General features: G+C 38.1%; 1 protein-coding gene across 3 annotated transcripts; it reads right to left on the bottom strand.

Moving 5' to 3' along the window:
- Window positions 1–1841: 1841 nt before the first annotated feature.
- Window positions 1842–13504, bottom strand: znf330 (zinc finger protein 330). 3 transcript variants are annotated; one of them, XM_062431946.1, is made up of 10 exons: window positions 13434–13504; window positions 12890–13067; window positions 11832–11851; window positions 11542–11612; window positions 10831–10907; window positions 7445–7571; window positions 7244–7348; window positions 7031–7077; window positions 4411–4528; window positions 1842–2303 (listed from the first exon to the last, which is right to left on the bottom strand). In XM_062431946.1, exons 2-10 carry the CDS (start codon window positions 13007–13009, stop codon window positions 2032–2034), a joined length of 957 nt encoding a protein of 318 aa, XP_062287930.1. In that variant the 5' UTR covers window positions 13010–13067; window positions 13434–13504; the 3' UTR covers window positions 1842–2031. The 3 variants fall into 3 exon arrangements, with proteins under 3 accessions (XP_062287930.1, XP_062287947.1, XP_062287939.1); XM_062431963.1 differs by having other exon boundaries at window positions 12890–13086; window positions 13434–13495; XM_062431955.1 differs by having other exon boundaries at window positions 12890–13070; window positions 13434–13487.
- Between the last annotated feature and the right edge of the window lie 69 nt (window positions 13505–13573).

Here is a 13573-nt window from a genome sequence, read left to right as displayed (position 1 = left end):
CAGGTATTCCCTGCCGGTGTGAAAACGTTGACACCTTTCTACCTGTTTTCGTGAAAACGCAGCTTCTACGTCAACAGGTCGAAAGCTGAAAGTGTAATCACGCTCTCTCTCTCTCTCTCTCACACACACACACACACACACACACACACACACACACACACACACACACACACACACACACAGTCAGCTTACCTTTCGCTGGTCTCCGGGACATGTAAACTGAAGCAGCGCCTCCATGAAGTCTGTCATCTGCGCAGCGGTTTCTCTCCTACCCAGCGGAGCATCAGTTCAAGATCACATTTTTGCATTTCACTCCTGATCATAAAGCTGTTTTGTCTCATTGGTCTCTCTCCAGCAATAGAGAAATAATTGAGGCGAGCGTGTAGATGATTTCGCTCCAGAAAGTGACTTACACACGCCCAGCTACCGTCATGCTGACTCAATCACTCCCTCTCTGATTCGTCACTGTTGCAGACTGCGTATTAAAGCAGCTTTCAAGTGGTCGTTGGCAAGACATTTATGCAAAAAAAACCTTTATACCAAGTCAAACACATCTCTAAACTGTGCCCCTGTCCAACCATGTCAGATGGAGAGAAGCGTAATAGTGCCTTTATTTCCTCATGACTGGGCTAATGCAGTGAGCTCTTCACAGGGATACATTTAGTTTATTATTATTTTATCTCAACGTTTAAAGTACCCAACCTGTCCTCAAGTCATAGTAATAACACTGATTTCATTTCAAAAATGCTCAGTTAAATAGGATTTCATTATTTGACATCAACATGTGCAGCTAATTACATGGATCATATATTTCAAGATGTTTGGAAAACCTTTGTGTTGTTTTTACACGGCTAACTCACAATAAGTTACAGAATAATTCCTCAGCAGAATAGGGTTAACATATTAAAAAGAGATCATAATAATTATGTTTATGTATGAGTTTCCTGGTTTTTTATCATATTTTGGATATGATGTTTACAGTTAAAAGGAGAAACCTCGTTACTCGTAATTCTAACAGTACACAGGTTTTCTGATCATCTGGCTCTTTTATTTTGAACAGATTACCCCCTTGCCCCCACTTCTCTACTGAGACGCATGGATAAAGTGTTTACATGCCACAGTACCCTATTGGAGTACTCCAGGAAGGACTCGGAAATAATAACCAGGATACTGGAGCACATGTAAAGAACACCAGCATTGAGGTTGTCATTAAAAAGCTAGCTGAAGAAAACACAGGCACTAAGTGGATGATGTGAGAGATTGCTCTGGCAAAGAGTATCTGTCTGCATCACTGACATTTAGAGAATGAATTCCAATGGCTGTTAATGGGAAAACATTTCTTCAAAATGTAAACTGTGGTTTGGTGGGAAGCATTAATGCAGCAGAGGAAGTCCTTACATGTAGCCTTAACATCTCAGGGGAGGCAAAGTATACAAACCTCATCTGGGAAACGTTCATCATAGCAGCTAAGTGCCCAGTACAGGTTTGATACAGCAGATCCTTAAAAAAATCTGAACAGTGTGGCTTCATGGCTCTCACTCTTATTTTGGGCTCCCTCCTCTAACCCTCTTTTATCTTGTATTTTTTTTAGACTCAACAAAGTATAATCAAATTAAGTAGTATAATCATACAGTAGTATAATCAAATTAACAGGAGGTAAAGAATAGACCAAAATGTGAAAAAAGTCATCTCTAGAGCTTGGTATCAAACTTCAATATACATTTGTTACAGAACAAAATGTGTCTGGTATTAAAAACTATTAAAAGTTTGCATTGGAAGTCTGACCAGTGATGTCTTGTTTCCTCAATTTTCCATCAGATAGTTTTCAGTAAGTAAAAAAGTTTTGCCTGTTTTAGAGTATTTTATTTAAGCAAATGAAATTTAACATTTGAATATTTAACATTGACATTAATAAAATGTTTTCATTGCTAAACAGGTTTTGAAAGAACTATGGGGACTGAGACAAACTCCAGGAGGGGTCCTCAGTTTAGATGCAGGTCCCCAGTGAGGACCCCTAGTCTTTGTCCCATCTCAGGCAGCAGTCCCATCCAATTTGAGACCGGCCAGGGAATCAGCAGCTTTTTCCTCTTCACCCTCTTCCTCCTCTTCCTCTTCCTCCTCATCATCATCAGAATCCTCGTCATCCTCATCTTCCTCATAGTCGTCATCCTCACCGTAGTCATCTTCTTGGTCTCTGCCCCCCCCAGATGCTAGATTCTTCCAGTAGGAATCGTACCCTGATGCTCCATCGTCATAATAATCGTCATCTGCGCCAGCCTGGCGGCCAAACTTCAAAGTGCGAGCTGCGGAAAACACACAGAGCTCACCTTAAATCTGAGTTTAAAGCACCTACTATTTTTTTTAACAAAATTTGCAGCCTGATGATGGTTATTAATTTATGTACATGAAAACATAGGTTTTTCTAGAGATGCTGCAAGGGATAGTTGTAGACAATTTGACATATTAGGTTTATTTATGTAAAGTAAAGTATTAGGCTGTCGTTTAGTCATTGCAGTCACAAAATCTAGAACACCTCCTCAGATGCCTTGAATTATTTTAGATTTTCTTGTCATTTTTCTCTCGTTGATGATGCCTGAGATGATCTGATTGAGATTTACGATAGCTAGATTTCACCTACCTCCTACAATAACAGGTAAAATAAAATAAAGAAATCAATATACAATAAATAACGTTACTTTCTATATTCGCCTCATGGTGCCTACTGTAACGTAGGGCTGCAACTAATTGATTATTATCAATTAATCTGTTGATTATTTTCTTGATTAATCAATAAGTCATTTGGTCCATAAAATGCCAATCAAAATTCCCAATGGGGCCAAGATTCAACCTTAAAAAGTCTTGATTTGTCCCAACCAGCAGCACTCAACTCAAAGATATTCAGTGTATTATCATAGAAGACTAAAGAAACCAAACAACATTCAGATATCAAAAGCTGCAATCAGAGTTTTAGCTTCTTTTTTCCTTAGAAAAATGACTCAAAATGCTTAACACAGGGTTTTTCAAAGTCTGAGACAAAGCTTGGAAACCCCACCAACACCACATTAACATGCTTAGTTTCGGTCAGTTCCTAAACATAGACTGATAACTATTTGACACACTCCAGACTACACCAAATACATAAAAAAAGTCTATCTGAATGTTTATCTTATTTGTTTTTGACTATGGAAATTCCCAGTAACTACTGTATCTCTCAATTATATTTTTTACCAAATCACACACATTTAGTCGATGATATGGATCTCCTTTTTAAACTAATATTTTTTCAGTTCCATTCATTGAGCCTGTCTGTAGCCCCCCTGCGGAAGCCCACCACCCACTTTAAAAAATCTCTGGCTTTACCGATTTTCAAAACTAATCCAACTAATTGCTTAATTGCTGCAGCTCTACTGGAAAGCTGTTTTGGTCAAGAACATTTCTCTTGTCAGTGAGCTTGGTGTAAACAGTCTGGCTAGCCGCTGTCCTCAGGAGTTGCTGCTGGCAGGACAGCTGAGCGGACGACGGATTTAGTGTGGATTGAACGGACTGGATGCTGTAGTGTGTACATGCTTCTCAGGTCTTGCTATTGATGTGTTACAATACCTATTCAAGTACTCTTAAATTGGTTACTCAGTCAAATTAAGGGGGATATTTCAGCATATTGATCGGGATGTTTCTGCTGAGGTTAAATGCAGCAGCTCAATCCAGGAGTATAAAAACAATCTTTTCACACTTTAACACTCATTTATTCAAACTGTAATTTTGCTTTTTTTGCCCTGCACTGCAGTAAAGCTCTATGAGTAATTTAAGATATCAGATTCATCAGTAGATTTTCAGCAGAGCCCTTTAAGACAGAGTAGGACTAAGAAAATGTCAAGATTGGATTTGATGTTTACAAGACCATCAGTGTCACCACAAAGAGCTCTGTGATAACCCTGTGGAGGAATTCTATTAAGTGGAACTGGAGTTAATCATTGTCAAACTACTATTTCCAAGGTCAAGTATGAACCCTCCACCTTAATGACAATAGACTTTGTTTACACTGTATTACCACATGGTTATCTTCAAAGTATCCATGCAGGATTAAAGAAACATATTAAAAATGCACTTTGGTCAGATACTGTTTTGCTAATAAACAGTAAAAAAAATGTTAATAAAATTTAAAAAAACAAGAGAATGAGGACTATCAAGAAACAAAGTTAATTCATGAGAGAAACATCTGGTTTCAGAGTAGTCTCGGAGTAAACAAACAAGCTCTTTCTGGGAAATTATGGTTCATTTATAATCAGTTTCTGCACCGTTTCGCTTTCATTTTAGGGGCTCTAAGGAAGGAAGTCAAGTCTTATGTAACTTCCTCCTAATAATATTGAAACAAACTACTTTTAGTGATTTAAAGGTTTTTGTGAAACTCACTGGACATGCTGAGGTCTTTGGTCTCCTGGGTCTCATGGCCACACTTGGGGCACGGTGGCGCTTTGCCTTTCTCCTGTTTGAAGACCTTACTCTTGGCATGGTCGTCACAGTAACAGGCCTGAAAGGACATGATCAGAAAAAGCTGAAATGATCTCATGTTAGTGTTAACTGCACACACGATATAGTGTTTTAATTTCAGTTGAAATATGAGAATTAAATACGGTATGTGCTCAGGCAGGTTTAGGCAAGGCAAGGCAGCTTTATTTCTATAGCGCATTTCATAAAAACAAACATTTAACAGTAAGAATTGGAAACAAAAAATATAAAAACATTACAACAATTTGAAAAATAAAAATAAAACCCAATAATAGTAAAAATTGGAAACATTAAAACATACAATTAAAAACAAAACACCCCACTAATAATATACAATTTAAAAAAGTAAAGAAAAATAGAAAGAGAAAAATAAAATAAAAACTAGAATAGAATAGAGCATAAAATATAAGTTTGCAGCATAGAATGATGATTTGCTATAACGTCATTAAAAGGACATACAGTGCAAATGAACCTGGATATAAAAATGTTCACAGTTGGGGCTGATTTCAGTTCTGCTGGTAGCTTGTTCCAGTTAAATGTTGCTTCACCATGTCTGTTTTGAACTCTGGGCTCCACTATCTGACCTGAGTCAGTATATCTCAGAGCCCTACTGGGTTTATATTCTACTAACATGTCATTCATGTATTGTGGACCTAAACCATTTAGTGATTAGTAGACAAGTAACAGAACTTTAAAATCTATTCTATAGCTGACTGGGAGCCAGTGTAAAGACTTTAGAACTGGAGTGATGTGGTTGATTTGGAACTGGTTAAAACCCGAGCTGCAGCTGTTTAATGCTTTTCTGTGGGAGTCCAGTCAGAAGACCGTTACAGTAGTCGAGTCTACTGGAGATGAAAGCATGAATCAACTTCTCCTGGTCTGTTTGAGACATAAAACCCTTCACTCTGGATATGTTCTTAAGCTGATAGAAGGCTGTTTTGGTGATTGATTTGATATAACTACTGAAGGTCAGATCTGAGTCTATCAGTACGCCAATGGTTCAGACCTGGTCTTTAGTTTTTAGAGAGAGTGACTCAAGGTGTGTACTGACAGCAACCCTCTTCTCTTTATTGACAAAAACAATGACCTCAGTTTTGTCCTGATTTAATTCAAGCTGCTCTAAACAGTGACACAACGACTCTATTGGACTGTAGTCATCTGGGGACAGTGCTAAATATCTGCGTGTCATCTGCATAACTGCGATAGTCTATATTAGAGTTCTGACCACTAAGGTCATTCATCCACATCTATTTAAAAAGGAACTTACTCATGCCTGTTTTTCCATTGAGATCCTCTCATTTGCCCTGTTGAGGATTTTGAAACAACTTTTTCCTCCTCCTGTACAATCCGATTTATTGATATTTATATTTCAGGTCTGGGTCGACAACCTCACAGGGATGAATGATAATTACTTTTCACACTTTTGTTTTTTTGTTTTTAAATGTTGGCCTGTTACAGATGTGATTGTGCCACTGCAGCTGTACTTTAACTGGCGGGACTCAATATGGTTCTTTTTTTTTGGCTGACTGTGCCTACATGATCTCTAACATGAGTCTAAAAAAAATCCACCATTCTTCCCCTCATGTTTTTGAGCAAAAATGCATTTTGCTGAATTTCAGCTGAAGTGGGTATCTTCCAAATTACACTATTCATTGTGCAAAATTCCCTCTTCTGTGTTTTCCCAAACTATTTGTTCGCTGGCATTGTGGCAATATCTCCTGCTGGTCACACGCAGGTTGTTTTTTTTTTTTTTATCCAAAGATAAGAACTTGATTTTGGCTGACTCCAACTGCTAAACCTCACTTAAGAATTTAAGATGTTTCGAAAGCTTCTTTTTCTTTTTTTTTTTACACAGAAGGAGGAATAATTATAAACAGCAGAAACTCTACATGTATCTGTTATGTGAGGCCCTGTAGTCTATTGTCTCTGTTTCTAGCTTTTGTCTCTTGCTCTCTTTATTATTATATACTATTGTGTTGTTATTTGCTGCTGTACGCATTTTAATGTAAGACACATGTGTGCCACATCAGTAAAACACTACTGCCTAGTTAAAACTGCTGTGTAATAACTTTTAGCTATTGATAATTAACAACCCGTGACATAACCGACTTGTTTAACCATTCAGAGATCAAGTAGAATAATTTAACAGTGCCTAATCAAGGAGAGACAAAAATTATCTTTTGGCAGCAGTATCCACTGTATGTGGTAGAGTCCAGCTTTATCTGTTTGGGGGGAACTGTTTATTATATTAACCTTTTGTTTCACTTTGATGTTTCCTGCATGGTGGGATTATTTCCTGTTAAAAGCAAACTAAAAGCAGTATGCAGCTGGAAGAATCTGAATATCAGTTAGGAGATGTGGGACATTCTTCTTTGTTGTGGACACAATTTGTGATTTGAGCTGATATGAATGGTGTAGCTTCACATAAAATTATGCTTAGTGCAGCATGAAGTGCAAATCAACTTTGTATAAATGTCTGACACAGACACTGTGTTCTTTGAGGAAAATACAGATGTTCTCTCACCTTACAGCGCAGGCAGGAGTGCTGTCCCAGTCTATTACAGGAAACACCTACAATGGAATGTTAGACAAAATGTGAACAACCACGTTGTCACTCCTGCACATATACCCTCTGGATATTTTTCTCTGGCACAAATAAGATACATTTTACTTTCCCCATTAACCACAAAAATTGTATGTATGACAGTATGAGTGAAAAGAAAACTATATGACTCACATTTGTAGGTTTCTGCCTGAAGGACTTGGCAGCTTGCCTGGTGTTCAAACTGATCATCTTCACACAAGAAGTTTTGACAGAAGGAACAGCGGAAAATACGCCCTCCTGTTCAGGAAGTTTAAAAAAAAACCAGCGGTCATTGTTTTATGTGAAACTGATGTGACCTGATGGATTTCAATCAAGGGGGGGGGGGGTTCTTACCATGATCCCAGACACTACGCTCACACTCGATGCAGTCTGCATCAGTCAGAGGACATGCACAGGCATGAGTGCTCAAACATTTCCTGCCGTGGCACACCCAAGCTTCACAGAAGTCACACACCGCGCCCTTATGGTTAAGAAGACAATTACAATGAAAGTTAGTTTTATTTTATTACCATTGTTTTCCCAGTATTAAAAAAATAGTAAGGTGCCTACATGTACAATGATTTGCTTGAAGTAAGCATTCCTGCTGATTATGTGACAAAATCCACAGTTTTGTGCAAAAAGCTATTTAAAAATGTATCTGAAACCAATATGAGACTTAAGCCATGTGAATCAAATGAAGTGTTTATCTTCCACAGTTTCAATTCCCTCTTTAAACTTGTTTCAATGTACATACTGCAACATGCTTTGTTCTTCATGCTGACTTATGAAGGCAAAATGTAGCACTATATAGCTATACACACATCACTGGACTATTATTAGCCTCAGGGACTTTGAGCTTCAACATTAATATTCTTGTACACTAGAGGTGTGATGAGATATCGTGCCACAAGATCTTACGATATTAAAACATGACGATATTTCTCGTCGAGGGAAAAGCTGTCTTGTGAAATAGTATCCAACTGCAGCATCAGTGGCGGATTTAGATATGGGCATCTTATCGGGGGCAAAACAGGGCGCGTACACCCAAAAAAAAAAATCCTTCAGTTTTCTTTCAGTCGTTTGCATGTCACATCTTCTTTTTATAATGTCTTAAACTTGTTGCAGTGGGCGACCTCATTCTAGTTTGTGAACTAGCAGCTTCTACCTGCTGAGAAGATCTCACAGTCAGAAGTAGGAAATGAGGAGAGGAGTGGGGGTAGATTGATCTCGGGTCTCTACACTGAAAGCCTGGGGTAGGAGGAGCGGGGGATCTAGTGCACCTATGGTAGCCTAATGATGCAAAAAGTAAAATGAGTCACACTACCAAATTAAAACACAATTCACATTTGTGTTGTCCTATTTGTGCATTTGTGTGATATAGGATCTATATGGCGGAAGGGGGGGGGGAAACCTTTTACAGTGCTTGCTTATTACATACTGCATATGATATTCATACTTAGAAAGTAGACCTGAAGTGACATTCATTACAATATGATTTGTTAAAATATTTATAAATACACCTGCATTGTTTTGCATTTTGTAAATATCAGTCAAATAAAGGACTTTTTCCAGTCATATATTTCCTTTTTCTTAAAAAAAGTGTTAAGATCTCATCTTGTCTCATTCTTGTGAACACAATATTGTGTATCGTCTCGTCTCGTGAGCTGACTTTATCGTCATACCCCTATTGCACACCATTATTAGCAATATCAGATACTCTGTGGACAGCGTGTTACATCCAAATCACTGACAGTCATTATTGTGGCATCAATACTGTATTTGTACACTACTGCAATACAGACTGATAATGGCTGGCAATGAACAATAGCATCCATGTTATTATGAATATTTGTGCCCAATACGGTTTTCACATATTTTACTGTTTCCACAGTACTTGTGTTTGCACCTATTACTTTCATGTTAGGGCTACGGTGGCCGACAAGGGCCAAACGCACTGCAACGGCCAAACGCGTCTACGTTAAGGAAAACAGCTTCAAGTACAGAAACGATTCAAATGTACAAACTCAAACACAAGTCTAAACGAGGTGCAAAAAGAGAAACGTGTTGCAAATGGAAAAAACGCGCTGCAAAAAACAAAGACAAATGCAGCATCATCAAACGCACTGCAAATAGAGAAACGATGCAGAGCACTAAACGATTCAAACCAAGAAACCTTCTTCAAAAGCAAAACGCTTCATAGCCGGTCACTGCTCCAAACCTGCAGGGGGCTCTCGGGATGCAGAGAGACAGAACAGCTGACTGAACAGCTGACTGAACGGTGTTTCAGCGGGAACGGTAATGTGATTTTTATTTGATTATATTTGTATGTTATGTTTATATCACTGTACAACGCACATTACGTGACTTTTTTTTTATTGTAGTTTACATCAGACCTCTACAAGGCTGCACATTTGCATGTAGATTAGCCTGCTTAATAAAATGATTAGAGATTGATATAAGCACCCGTTATAATAAAAAGTATAATAAAAAATTACTTTCTGCAGGACATTTTAGTACACCTTAAATGCCAGTTATTGAACCTGGATAGTGACAGAGAGAAGTGATTTTGTATATACAAGAACACAATCTGGACCTTTCAAGCCCCCTTCTAATCATTTATGTTACAAAATCACTAATGCACTGGTGCTAGGTTGTGCAACATCAACTTGTGCACGAGTGGCAGGTGTCTCCTCATTGACATGCTTTAAAAAAGTTAGATTTTTGCCACATGCACAGCAAAAGGCAGGGAAAGCTGCAAGCGCAGATCCACAGAATGGACAGTACATCTGCAAAAGGAAAGGACAGGGTTTAGGTATGGAAGACTGTGATAAGAGGGCTTTTTAATGTACTATTAAAGCGGGTGCTTATATCAATCTCTAATCATTTTATTAAGCAGGCTAATCTACATGCAAATGTGCAGCCTTGTAGAGTCTGATGTAAACTACAATAAAAAAAAACGTCACGTAATGTGCGTTGTACAGTTATATAAACATAACATACAAATATAATCAAATAAAAATCACATTACCTTCCTGCTGAAACACCGTTCAGTCAGCTGTTCAGTCAGCTGTTCTGTCTCTCTGCATCCCGAGCGCCCCCTGCAGGTTTGGAGCAGTGACCGGCTATGAAGCGTTTTGCTTTTGAAGAAGGTTTCTTGGTTTGAATCGTTTAGTGCTCTGCATCGTTTCTCTATTTGCAGCGCGTTTGATGATGCTGCATTTGTCTTTGTTTTTTGCAGCGCGTTTTTTCCATTTGCAACACGTTTCTCTTTTTGCACCTCGTTTAGACTTGTGTTTGAGTTTGTACATTTGAATCGTTTCTGTACTTGAAGCTGTTTTCCTTAACGGAGACGCGTTTGGCCGTTGCAGTGCGTTTGGCCCTTGTCGGCCACCGTATAGGGCTCATTTGATGTTTGCTCATTGTATCTTATGCCATTGCACAATAAATCTACCAAATATGTAAGACAGCACCAGGGACTCATAGACTCAGGTCACATTTATTGTCACCAGGAAGAGATATTTGTTTTGGAATAAAGGACTGCTGCACAAAACAAACGTGTCACAATAAAAACAACCAACCGACTACATTAAAATCATACTAACTGTTCTTCCTAAATACTACCAATATTTTTCTATATAGCACTGTACTTTCTGTGGCCAAACCAGATTTCCCCCGTTAGCGTCAACAGGAGAGGTATTCTTGCAATGAGATTATATCAGTTATAAATGTTGCTGACTTACCACCATGGCCATCCCAGTGCTGTGGATCCCAGGATGTTTGATGACACAATCTGATGACTTCATGCACTTGGTTTTACCTTATAAAACAAAAAATTAATAAAAAAGGTCATAGTCTAATAAGGTGTGAACCTATTTTAATGACAGCACACATCAAATTACTCTGATACTGCATGTTTTCCAGTACATACATGACTCATATTGCTGTCTGCCAAAGTGTCTTTTTTTTTTATACTAACACTCAGGGACGCCAAAGCACAATATTAGTGGCATTAAAGGTGCCATAAAAAGATTAGCTAACTTATTATGATGAGTGCTAATATGTCTACTGAAGCTTTTTGGGAACTTTGTAAAATAAAATGCAAAAATAAAATGATGTCATTAAAGGTAGTCTTGGCTTGTACTTGAGGCTTCTTATTTTATTTTATTTTTCAGAAAAGCTGCTTTGCAAACTAGAGGTGTCGTGTTTGTGAGACATAAGTCTTTACCTGGCGGGAAGGGTCTAATAAAAGATTCTGGCGCATTATGGGAAGTGTAGGAGCATTTTTGGAACCTGTGCTCAGAGCTATGTCCGGACGTCTTTACCTTTCTTTTTAAAATCTGTCTCTCAAAACTTTATGGAAGTGCAACACTAAAGTGCAAAGTGCCTCTTTTGATAAACCCACTGTGTAGTTTGTGACTAACAGATAGAAACATTCACTGCAGTGTACTCACCACACTGAGCGCAGACAGGCAGCTTCTGCACCCAGCTGCAGAAGTAGCAGAACGCTCTGTTCTTCTGTTTTCTATAAGGGAGCATTACAAAGACAAATATGTATGCATTAAAAGGAAACTTCAGCACTTTTCAACCTCGACCTTATTTTCCCATCTTTGTGTGTCTATGTTTTTACATCTTTGGCTTCCTTTCTGCCTCCACTTTTTTTGTAATTACTCTTAAAAGAGCTTACTCTGTACAGTGTAATTATACCTGAATATATGTTGTATAAAGTAATAAATTTACTTACCTCTGACATTTGTCACATTCCTACAAAACAGAAAACAATCAAATTACGGATGTAGGAAATAACAGTACTTGTGGCACTTAAAGCATCTCCATTATGTATTAGCCTCAGAAGATACATACCAGAGGTGGAAAGTAAATAGGTACATTTACTCTAGTGCCGTGTTAAAGAACAATTTTAGGTCCTTGTACTTTACAGCTTTAGTTACTTTTCAGATGAAGATTTGACACAATGGATACACAGTAGTCACATTTATAGTGATCACATCTGAGTGTTTAGTTGGCAGTCGTTACTTAGGTACAGGTAAGAAGTGTTTACTCCACTGACAGCTAGCTACCAGCACTGGTGGAAAGTAATCTACTCTTTCTACTCCACTACATTTATTTGAGAGCTTTACTTACTTTTAAGACAAAGATTTACTGATTATTTAATTTTATTTATTGACTTAAAATACAACAAATTGATAAAGATGAAACTAGTTTCAACCTTTTTGGCTCTTGACAACTTACAAAAAGTAGTGTGTAGTTAGTGTCACATTTCAGATGTCTATGAGTTGCTCCTAACAGCAACCAAATAGTGATTTTTCCCTCTAAACTTCTCACATGGTGTAATTTTAACGAATGCTTAAATGATCCAATATTTCACCAAAAATCAAAGATTAGAGAAAAAGTATAAAAACTGAAAACAGATGTGTATCAGAAGTGTGTTTCTTCTTCTTCGTTCCTCTCCCATTAATCATCTCACGACCCCTCACATTTATCTGGTGACCCTTTGGAGGAGCCCGACCCCCAGGCTGGAAACCACTGGACTAATCTAGCTCCACATCCAGCAACTACAACAGTAACATGCTACTTACACACTGATGCTTCAGTATTAATAATCTAATGATGTTATATATAATAATATATCAGTCAGAGGGACCAAACCACTACTTTTACTGTATTACTTAAACAACATGATGCTACTAATACTTCTGTACTTTTACATACAAAGGTTTTTTGGGGTATTTTACACTGCTGTACTTTTACTGAAGTAAAGGATCTGAGTACTTTTATTTATACCATGGTGGTGTTGCAGGGGTGTTTGGCCACATCAACATGTTCCCTGTTGGCCCGGCTCTGTTTCTCTCGCTCCTTACGACTCTCGGCCTTTTTCCGGGCTCCTGTTTTCTTTTTGGGCATTTCTGGTTCAACAGGTTGATGTTATCACAAGCTGCCGGTCGGATTTTCTTCAGGCCACCTGCTGAACAACAGACAAACTGATGTAGAAGATACGAAGCTAGTTTATCTATGAACAGGCGAACCAAACGACCATAAATCACTGTAACACTTTTACTGACTTCTGTCATCATTAAATATACAAATCTAATGAATAAGGCAGGTTTTCAACAATGTGTGACAAACATTAAGGACAAAGACAAGTGCTTGGTTAATGTTGGCTAGGGTTAGGGTTAGCTGACAGGAAGAGTCACGTGGCAAATAAAATCAATTAACGTTAATTAGCGCAGTTTAAACGTAATATTTAGCTTGTCAAGCAGCTACACGCTACTGAATCTCACATAAAAGTGTCATTAAAAATGTCAAGTCTGATGAACGCATTTTTTACCGAAATGATCAGAGCTGCTTTTGCTTGGAGGTCCGTCCTGTAAATCTGTTCGAGTTGAAACATACAGTCAAGACAATGGTTCCTAGTTTTGATTTCCGTGTTCACTTAATACAAAAAACGTCGCTATCATCATCGGGACT

Source organism: Scomber scombrus, chromosome 2, assembly GCF_963691925.1.
Source record: "Scomber scombrus chromosome 2, fScoSco1.1, whole genome shotgun sequence".
In the NCBI taxonomy this organism is placed as follows: Eukaryota; Metazoa; Chordata; class Actinopteri; order Scombriformes; family Scombridae; genus Scomber; species Scomber scombrus.
The sequence above is the reverse complement of the archived record's forward strand: the minus strand, read 5'-3'. Positions and strand labels throughout refer to the sequence as shown.

What these genes read in the sequence shown, in the direction of transcription:
- znf330 (XM_062431946.1), bottom strand. Translation starts at nt 13,009, where the DNA reads ATGCCCAAAAAGAAAACAGGAGCCCGGAAAAAGGCCGAGAGTCGTAAG. An exon ending in GCACTGGGATGGCCATGGTG is followed by an intron (nt 7,572 to 10,830) that starts GTAAGTCAGCAA and finishes CTTAACCATAAG; the next exon opens with GGCGCGGTGTGTGACTTCTG. An exon ending in CAAAGACCTCAGCATGTCCA is followed by an intron (nt 2,304 to 4,410) that starts GTGAGTTTCACA and finishes TGTTTTCCGCAG; the next exon opens with CTCGCACTTTGAAGTTTGGC.